This window comes from Acanthisitta chloris, unplaced genomic scaffold (genome assembly GCF_000695815.1).
Source record: "Acanthisitta chloris isolate BGI_N310 unplaced genomic scaffold, ASM69581v1 scaffold13981, whole genome shotgun sequence".
Classification (NCBI taxonomy): Eukaryota; Metazoa; Chordata; class Aves; order Passeriformes; family Acanthisittidae; genus Acanthisitta; species Acanthisitta chloris.
Genome location: NW_008654456.1, coordinates 43,194 through 53,855, shown reverse-complemented (window position 1 = coordinate 53,855; position 10,662 = coordinate 43,194). Strand labels below are relative to the sequence as shown.

Sequence of the window (10,662 nt, the reverse complement as noted above, 5' to 3'; positions counted from 1 at the left end):
CCTGCTGATACTGGATTTTCAGAGAAAACCTTGATTGTGAAGACGCCAACTTTTAACAAGTTAAAATAATTTTGCATTGCTTGCAGTCTTGATTTTATAATATTTTATGATGTACAGTGAGCTATGTTACTTTTTCTTTCTTATAATTACACGATCATTTTATGTGATAAAAAATAAGCACATGCAGTATACATTTCTGTACATAAAGACGATGTCACCACTCATTAGTGAATAAAACAACCTATCCAATCTGACACAAAGTAGCAGCCAGAAATCCAACTCATTAAAAACTGCAGCCTTGTAAGAAATCGTGCCTAGCAGCACCACACACTTTGTTTGCCATGACTGAACACCAAAATTTGTATAAACCTGCTGATTTAGCTGTTGAACAATCTTTAAAAGATGAGCTGCTTTAGATGTTTATTCCTTATCCTAAGACAGAAAAGGCTACTACAAGTAGTGCAATTAACAAGTACTAATTAGAAGCTGGTTGAATTCCTTGAGTTTGTAAGAAGTAGACCATAGTAAGTAATTAGGTCCATGTGGCTGGATGAAAACATTAATTACCGATGAGCAAGTAATTTAATTAGGTTGGTAACCACTTCAGTAACTATAGGAAAATTCAATACTGATTAGTCATCTACCTAAAAATACAAAATGAGCATCAGTACAGAGAAGCTGCTGAGTGTCCATTCCTGTTCAGAGCCCAACTGCACACGATCCTGGGCAGCCTGGTGTAGCTGACCTTGCTCACAGCAGGGCAGTTGGCCTACATGATCCTGAGAGGTCTTTCCCAGCCTCAGCTCTTCTGTGACAGTGTAATTGTCTTTGGGATGTTATATACATACACACATGCATGATCAAGGGGCCTATTACATTTTTTTCCCCTGACAAAAATGAAACCTTTGAACCCCAACACAAGCCTTCAGGAACATTTTGGCCCAACCTGCTGTAAATTTCACCTTGCACATGTGACCCTTCCACATACACATATATCAAATTTCCTGACCTTAAAAATCCAAATAAACAGGTTACCTAGTTTGTCAAAAAGACCCTAAATATTTAAAATGTTTGTCTCTTTCTGGCTCTACTGGAAGTGTAACACAGTAAGTTATTGTGCATCAATAAGCAACTTACTTTTGGACTGCAACACATTTGTCTTTGACACCAAGTGCTCTTGAATTTAGGAAGTGTACAGGATGACATTTATGAAATACTTCCTAAACAAAAAAAGCAAGACATATCTGCTGTTAGCTTGGGGATAAAGATGACAGACTGTGTCCCCTCCCACCCCACCTTCAGCAACCTCATGAGAGGAATCACAGCCTAAGAATAGCATTAGTCATTCTAAATTTTACTACAGAGAAAAAATGGATTATCTTGATTCAAACTGTTATAAAACAGTATGAAACAAGCTTGAAAGAGGGTTGGAAAATGGTAGAGAAAGAAGGCTAAGTGTAAAGTAAGATAGATAAATATTATTTGCACTTCTGAATAAACCTATATCTTTGTACCTGTTGCAGTAACGTCAGTTGCCAACAAAGCTGTTGCACACTGTATTCTGTTAAGAGATATGGTCCCACTTCATCTGCTTTAGCAAAGGAGACTGAGGATCCTTCTGTGTATATGCTATAGCATAGCTCTGGCAAAACTAAGGAACTAGCATGCAGTCTCTCTCTCTGATAGTGTGCAGTTGATCCCATGCCTTTGGACAGTTTCCAGTTAAAGTTCTGCAGGAAAAAATAAATGCCAGGCTACAACTTCTCCCAAATAAACATTATTTCTCCTCTTGATGCAAACTTCAGGAATGTTTTGATAGAGAAACACTTTTGAGGATGCAAAACTTTTCAGGTGATTTTCAAGGATAGCCCAGACACTAATTGGTTTATTCAATATTGCTGTTTTAAGGTAATATAATATGCACAGTCAATGAGTCTGAGCAGGAGGTTGCAGATCTCAATTAACAACCAGTATTTAAAACAAATCTCTGTATTCAGACTTGCTGCCATAGATGTTATTACATTCTGAAATTCTATCTATTTTATTTCTCATTAGTTCTCTTATCCTTTTTGCTGAGAATCAATCATCCCTTTCCAAGAAATATTGGAGTTTCCATTCTTTTCCCTGCTTCTGTCTTCCAGTATGATCCTATAAAAAAATATGTCCATGTTTCTCTATCCTGCTTACACTTTCTTGGCTGAATCCCCAGTAAACCTGCAGAAAGGAATTCTGCACCTTTATCAGGAGGCTGATTCTAAATTCAATCTACACATTACTATATATAATGATCTCTATATAACTGTACTCTATAGATACATTTACTTTCACATGTTACTTTGGCCACTCTGTGCAGAGATCTTTTTTTGGGGGAGAAGCCCACAGTACATTCTGGCTGCTGGGGCTCTAGCACACTGCATAAAACAGTAAACATAGACCAAAGTTCAGACAAGTTTTTGCTACAAGCTTTGAAGTTCTAGCAGGAAACCTACAACCTCCTGCTGTTTTCCTGTATTTGTAGTCTTACAAAGACCTATGACTAAGAAAAAGTATTAGTGCTTGAGAAGGGGGTAAAGGTTTCCTATGAACTATGAGTCACAATTTAGTGTCAAGAATGAAGAGTTCAACTCTCAAAATTTAGATCATCTCGTCTATTTTTACTAAAACAGCTGACAGGGTGTCATGAAGACTTCAGATTATTTTCACAGTTATTGAGCTGCTTAGGCCTTAGATACTTTCCAAATAAAATGTAAAAAGCATATATAATTTTTACCAAATTTTTGCTAAATACATGGTCTGGACGCTTGTTTTTGTCAAAAAAAAATAATACAGGAAATGTGCTCTATACGCTGCAGTCTGAAGAAAAGACATACCTTTCTGGAAATATCTTCTGAGAGCTTTTTACATAGGGAATGTAATGTTTTGCTGCCCTCCTCACCTTCCTCTTCACATTTGTCCATGCTGGAGCACTGAGCAGCACTGCCACTTTTCCTGGCAGATGCATCCTCGAGCAGTGACAGCAGGCGCTCACCATAGCCGTTTAATGAGGCAACCTGTAAGTGCAAAATGGGCTAACAGAACACTGAACTCTACTTCCCATAAACTATAAGCAAGCCACAACATAGCTGTAAGATTCATGTTTATCCAACACCAGACATATTGAACACAGCTGTCAAAGATAGTACTATTTTCCTTATATTTATTTTAATTGTACTAAAGACAGTGTTTTTCTAATGACAACCTTACATATAACTTCTTTTTTTTTTTCTTAAAGCATCTACTGAAATTCTGATTTACCTTGGATGAAATAAATTCCTTCAGGGTATGCAGAAGATCACTATTTGTTGCGAAGTCTACGCTGTAGCAGTCCTCAATCCAAGCCTGCAGGATGTAGAAACTGCGGTTACGTATTTTGGTAAGTGATGTGGAAGGATCCAGGTTTGCACTGGTGAGAAGAAAAAGGCACTGATTACACCAAAATTCCAATTTAAAAATAAGTGTTGAAAAAACCCACAATTATTATGTGGTATTGACTGTACTGTCTTGAATTCCTGTGTTTCATGTCTCTAGAATCCATGGCTCTATGGAAACAAAGCTGTGGTTGTACTCACTACCCATTACTGAACAACTGGTAAGACTCATAATTCAGAAGAAAAGAGAAGCACATTGTCAAATGCAGTTCTTGCTCTAGTTTCACTTGTCAAGAGAGTCTTACAAAAACAAATGTAAAAATTCATTTTAATTAAGTAGAACATTTCAGAAGCAGCTATTTGCTATTGGGGGGAATCTCAACTGTGCTTTGACAATATTTTTCACAGGAATTTACTGTACCTGGATAAAGTGCTGCTGATTCTTTCAAGAAGAAACTGCAGAAGTTCTTCTTGTGTGCAGAAATAGCGAAATGTATAGAGAAACTGCTGTACATAACCTTCTAAAATTGCATTTCTGTAAAGTACAAGAAAAACTTTAGACAAGCCAGATCAGCTTCTTCTTGCATTAGAGTATAGTGACCGCAAAAAATTTTCAAAATATAAAGAACAGGCATTTTAAATTGTCAAGCTCTTCATAACCTTTATGCTTTTTAAAATTATTATTTTACACATCAAATACTGTGACTGCCAACACTGAAAGTATAACTGGTTTTAGAAAGACTTTCTCTACTTGCAATTCTGTGAATAACAACGTTGACATTTCTATTATTATCAAACATTACATTCTAAGTAGTATCGAAGAACATAATTAATTTTCTTTTTTCTATAATTTCACTTGATGTTGCTTTACAAGATTTTTGTTATAACAGCATAAATAGTAGTTACTTTAAGCACGAAATTATTCCCTGTAGCTCTAATTAGAGGAGTAGTACTTTAACAACAGAATACACTTATCATACACAGATTTAAAATTAGGGCATTCTTTTATATACACACAGTCTCAGGATCTCAACACAGGTTAATTGTCCTGTCTCCCTGTTGGCTTATCATGAAAAAGTTTCGGTTTGATGAATGTGGAAACTCTGATTCAAAACATTTTCTTCACTTTGCACGAAACAGTAACCAGCAGGAAAAGCAGTACTCAGGATAAGTAACTGGGTCTCAAGAGTCAGGATGAGCTGGGAGAAGTAGCTGGGAGGAAGTTGCTTCCTCTACAGTGGCACGAGTCTGATGGAGTCTCTGGCAATTCCCATCCCTCACGTCATTATACCTCAGGTACCTTAAAACAGTACTGCCCTCATCCTAATTGAAGGACATCTTTGACCCCATTTAAGCCCTGAGATAAGCCTGCATCTTGCTCAGTCCCAAGGACTGATTATTGAGGCAATAATCTGTAGAACAGAACCGAAACATTTTCACATCCAGACTCTATTAATAAGCATTACCAAATTATATGTTCTGAAGAATTGCTATACTGCTGGCAGTAACACAAAGTCCTGATTCCATAGCAACTATCAGAGCAAAACCTCAAATAAGTAAAGCATTAAAATAGTTGAAGTTTTATATTTATTATCAAATGCTCTGGGATTTAATCAAATCCAAACTTAGAGGCTTGGCTTAATTATCAGATGATCATTTGCCGTTTCTGTCCATTTCTGTAAATTAGTGTTCACAGAAATAACAAACAAACTTGATACAAGACAGGAGAATTTATGCAATCTTGAGTAACTAGGATTTATCACAGAGACAAGTTTTTCCTGATTCAGCAACTATGCCTCAACCCACTCCCAATGAAGGATGTGCAAAATAGACTGTACCTAGAATACAAATAAGCCATTAATCCAAGTGGTGTTCCAGCCTGCAGAACTCTGGTTCCGTCCTGATTATTCCACTGGTGTTTCTCTGTGTTATAGTAAAGACGCAATGATGATTCATCTGTAGGTGCTGTGTCCATGGTGTCAGTTTTCCCATTGTGAATGACTGTAGGCAGCACACAGGATTCCACACCCCACTGCTCTGCATATATCATCTGCTCAAAGAAGCAAGGCCATGATAAAATAAACCACAGAAAAATGAAGAACATCCACACGAAATGCAATCAACTTAAAGCCAAGCAGCATTTCATACAATTGATTTTTTCCGTTTTCAAGCAATCCTAGGAGCAATTACCTTTATTTTAATAACTCTTTTAGACCCTACTCACTTTGACACAAAACAGTTCACATTTCGTAAAGTGACTTGAGCAGCCATCTACACTGACGCAGTGATGACATGACAAATAAAGCAAAAGCAAAGCGAAGTCCAACTTGCCTGCATGTATTTCTTTACCAGTTCAAGAAACTGCACTTTTGATTTCATCTCCTGTAGTTGTCCTCTCAATTTGGTTAACATAGATTTAGTTTCAAGACCTTTGGATTTAAAACACACAGCATAAGAACAGCAATGATTTTGATTTACAGAACAAGTCCTAAAAAGAACTACTCACCAATTTCATTACAGGCAAGATGCTGTAATCTTACCTTTGCTTCTTCTCTCTTTCTGCAATAGTTTCTGGTAAAACTTTATGGTCTTTCTGTAATTTTTTGTCTCCATCATTAGCAATTGTTCTAGTTCCTATTTAAAAAGAAAAAGGATTCTGAACAGAATGGTAAATGCAAGGTGGTTCTAGTAAGAAACTGAAGTTTTAAAAGAGAATTATTTTGTATGAAAAAAACACAAACAAGAATATGATGTTAACCATGAAAAATGACCTTTCATATCTGTGCTTCTAGGCAAGTTACAGCAGGCATCACCTTCCCCAGAAAAGCAATAGTTATGTCACAACTTAAGAACTGGAGCAGGTGTGTGTGTATGATGAAACTGCATGGAAGTTTGTCTGAATCCATTTATATAAATATTCTTTTAGTTATATTTGCACTTATCTGGGTTGTTTTCAAGAGCATTTTTAAAACTTACAATCAGAAGTCATCCAGAATTAAGTTATGTGCTCTGAATTTAGCGTGGGCCTCAGAAATGCTCTGTTAAGCAGCTGGTCTTATTTGCAGGAAGAACTGAATGTATGACTGAAAGCAATGGTTTCCAAACAAGTATAATCACATTATATTACACAACCAGGTCAGCAGGCAGACAGGAGAGCTGCTCTAGAAATAAAAGATGTATCAATTTTGAAGAAATTTAATGTAAACTTTTATAATTGTTTGCACATCAAAGGCTTCATTATTTCACCAACCAATAAAAATGGGCCATCCACTTTGGGTTCAGCTTCTGATTTATCATGAAACAACAAACATGATGCATGTTGTGTTTTATAGAAGTGGTGGCTTTTGCTCCTGGGTCCTAAGCTAACTACCAGTGACCCAGTTACATGAAATAGCATTTTAAATGGATTAAGTTCACGGAATTCAGCAGACAACTCCCACAAGCAGAGTGATCAGAAAACACGCAGTTTAGAACTAACATATCAAACAACAGATTGGTAAATAGGTTAGCTTTAATGGGATGGACTTGCTAGAAACTTGAGTTTAAAGAAAAAACCTGTCACTGTTTTTCAGATAAGTTCAAAGGGTTTAACAACATAGTTCATTAGCATTAAGAGTCACAAAAGTCCCATGGATTTTTCAAAGATGTACTGCTACATAGGGCTCACAGAGAGAACAGGGAAAGCACAGAAAAGCTATTATCCAGAGTAAAGGTCTGGTTTTGATTCATCAATTAAAGCAAAACAAAGTTGATTAAGAGACTGTGAAAACAGAAGAGGAATCAGAAAGAGTGGTCATTTGGAATCTGATAGACAAAAGTGGTTTGTTCCCTAAACAACTTGAGGTGATTAACAATGAAGTCAGAAGCAAATTCCCTGTCATCTTCCAATTCAGGTAGGTCTAGAATACAAAAACTTTTGATGAACTACATGCCCAATTGTTATGCTCCCTCTGAAGTACATTTAATTTAGCAGGACATGTCTTATAGAACATCCCTTAGCCTAGGAAACAAAGCAATGATAGAGTAACTTTGCTAACTTGGAAAAATTGCTAATTCCAATCAGTTCTTTGAAGCTTATGTGTTTTACATGCTGAAGGTTATCTCTGCCAAAGGATGCAGAATACTGGTAGACGGGAAAGGATAAAAGGAATTGGAAAGGGAAAGCTGTTACCAGAACTTGGAAAACCTTTGCTAGAAATATCCCAGTCCCAGCTTAGGTGCACCAAAGTTTGCTGGAGACTCCAACAAGTAGCTTATGAGATCTAGGGAGGTAATGAAACCTAGGGAAATGCTCAGGGCTGCAAGAGAACTGAAGTCATCTCACCAGACTACAGGAAAAACAACTCTTCTCATTGTTAGGGAAGACTTGGACATCCTCCTGGATAAAGGACATAGGATATTTTGACAGCTGATTTGTAGTGCTTGGTTTGATGACTCAGTCAGCAAAGAGACTGCAGAAAGATGCTGCACAAAGCTGCTTATCACCTACATGTTGATAATTGACTGTCTTACAATTAAAATCATCTTCTCCTGACTGCTGCAATAGCAGAAAAATAAATTTCAGTTTCATATTTTCTCTGAACTTCTTGTATATATTGACCAGTGAATACATGTAACAGTTGATCTTGTTTCAACAATATTGCTCACAGTTTGTTTCAGAAATTGTCATGACTGATGGGAAACAGCAGGATTTTAGGAAGGTTTGCTTTGCTCAGGTTAAATGCTCAAGATTGTTGCAATTAGAGCATTATGATTCTGTAAGTTTTTATTTTAAACACATTTGGAAGATGTTGGGTTTCACAGCAAGTCAGTGTCGCAGTAATGCTAGCAATGCAACAGTACAGCAGAGAATATACATATCTGCACATTCATGCTTTTTTTCTGTGAAAATTAATTTTTCTTTTGCAGTGCATTCAAAACACTTCAATGTACAAGAGTATTTAATCTTTCACTAATAATCTCCTCAGAAGAAAATGGAATATAAATTGAATTTGACTTCATAATTGAAGATGACAGTGTATAATTGTGTAATGGTATTATAACTGACACAAAGGGATCTCAGAAATTAGCAAGACTATGTATATAAAACTCCAAGCTTCTAGTGTCTGCAAATAGTTATTTTAGTTTTGTTTGTCCACCTGGCATGACATGCAGTCCAAATCACATACATTATTTCAGCATTACTGAGAGAGAGTAACATTAGAGTCTAAATTTTGTCCAGCTGTCACTAATTTTACATAACACAAGGAAGATTAGTTCATTTATCCTCAGAGTAGTATCCATGCTTTTTCAACTATCAGAATATGGGATCTCTTGCTCTAAATTAATTGTTTACTATTTGCTAAATTGAACAAATTGCACTTAATAGAAATATTCCTCCAATGGAACATACATGAACACAATACAGTTTTCTACAGAGATACTTTGTGACTATTTTCCCTCAGTGTCCTACAGTCAGGCTCTTAAGCATTAATGCATATAGTAGTAAAGTATAATAGTATGCCTTAATTTCATAAGCAGATTCCAAAGCAGACTGCAAGCACTATGAAGCTTCATTTTTGTTGTATGCCTGTTAAATAGAGAAATAACTGTGAAGAACTCAGAAGATAATTAGTCCTTCTGAATTAAACTAAATTGCTGAGTATGTGAAATCTGAAAGTAAAAACAACTCCCTGTAGAAACAAACAAAAAATTTATTTAGATGTTTTTGAAAACTTGTGAAAATCTGTTCCTCAGTCAAGAATTACTCCTTCAAGTAAGGGAGACTATGCAAGCCCATTTCTCTCTAGGTAGCATGCTTACAAAGGATTCAACAGCCCTACAGGATTAGATGCTAGAAATTTTGAGCAAATGGAAACTTGAGAATGACATTCCTGAAAACATTTATTTATTTATTTCTACACAAACCAAGAGCTTCTCATGCTATTTTCTTCTATAGACATACACCTGAATATTAAGGAGCAAAATCAAAAGAAGAACATGGTAATTCTTAGCTTTTTTCTGTAATATTACCACCACGAGGTTGGTGCATATGGCAGACAGCACTTTTCCAGTCAGCTTTAAGAACAGAAAATGGGTTGTAGATCAGTGATTAGCAGTTTTGGGTCAGTGCTCTTTATTTTGGAATGCTACACCTACCGTGGTTTATTGCCAAGACATGACAAATCTTGACTTTAAATCATTTCAAAGTGTCAGTATTTAAAAGAAGGAAGGGAGTTTCAACTCACTTTAACACAACAAATATCATACTTTTAACCAGCAAGAGGTATCTTAATGATTTAAAATCAATTTACTCACCACTTTTTTAGCATCTATATTTTGTGACTCACTTGATTTCTGCTTTCCAAGGTTTTTCAAGTAACTATGAACTTCTGCATCAAAACATTCAGCTCCGTAAAATGCACTGCTCCAACCAGGACTACAGCCATGAAAGTCAGGTAGATTGGAAAGTGCTAAGGAGCTGTTTCCAGCTACCTTTATTGTGGCCTCTTCCTCTGGCCCTGTATTTTCTTCTGCAAAGCCTGGATCAATACAACAGCCATTGCTTTGTAAACATGGTCGCTCTTTCACTATGGGGATAGTACTCTGCAGTCTCAATTCTTTTTTGATAGTATCCGAAGGTGACTTATCAAAATCCATTTCAGCTAATGATGTGTTTATTATAGGCTCAGCCTTGACATCAAAGTTTGCTTCCCCTTTTCCTAAAGAAGGTGTATGGGGGGAAAAAGAAATAAGGGTCATGTGCTGTGATGCATACTTTGTTGAACTTAAACACTACACATACAAGACAGTTATGAGACTATCTGTGAGCTCTAACAGTGGTGTTAGATGCTCATTTTGGCTCTGTCCACATTCTTTTTCTCAGCTACACATTGTAAAATGATAAAGGTTAAAGGCATTTCAGAACTATTAAGCAATAGTTGAACAATACATTTCTCAAAAGTACAAAATATTTTCCATGCAAATGCAACCAGCATTTAAACAAAGCATAGCAGAGAAGCTTTCAAACAAAAGTTAAATATGTCAGACCTATGCACACATTAGTAAAATGCTTAGCTCTTGAAGTTTTTATCCATCCATAACCCTTGAAGCTTTTATTCCACACATAGAGGGCAAGAATACTTGATGCAGCCAAAGGGGACATAGGTGTTAAACTTTCTACTCCTACAGGACTCAATCCCTTGAGCTATGATGGAACTTTTTTGCAGTTGTAACAGCTACTACCAACCTCCAGGGACTGAGGCGACAGTTAAGG

The 10,662-nt window shown here is 36.4% G+C and overlaps 1 protein-coding gene across 1 annotated transcript in view; it reads right to left on the bottom strand.

The window, feature by feature from the left end:
- Positions 1-10,662, bottom strand: part of KNDC1 (kinase non-catalytic C-lobe domain (KIND) containing 1) — a gene marked incomplete at its 5' end in the record, with an annotated part of 51,750 nt that overhangs the window by 2,142 nt on the left and 38,946 nt on the right. The window contains 9 exons of the mRNA XM_009083532.1: positions 1,138-1,220; positions 1,515-1,730; positions 2,871-3,050; positions 3,295-3,442; positions 3,829-3,942; positions 5,246-5,457; positions 5,739-5,836; positions 5,948-6,041; positions 9,705-10,108. Of these exons, the coding sequence (XP_009081780.1) occupies positions 1,138-1,220; positions 1,515-1,730; positions 2,871-3,050; positions 3,295-3,442; positions 3,829-3,942; positions 5,246-5,457; positions 5,739-5,836; positions 5,948-6,041; positions 9,705-10,108 (1,549 nt within the window). The remainder of the gene's footprint in view (positions 1-1,137; positions 1,221-1,514; positions 1,731-2,870; positions 3,051-3,294; positions 3,443-3,828; positions 3,943-5,245; positions 5,458-5,738; positions 5,837-5,947; positions 6,042-9,704; positions 10,109-10,662) is intronic.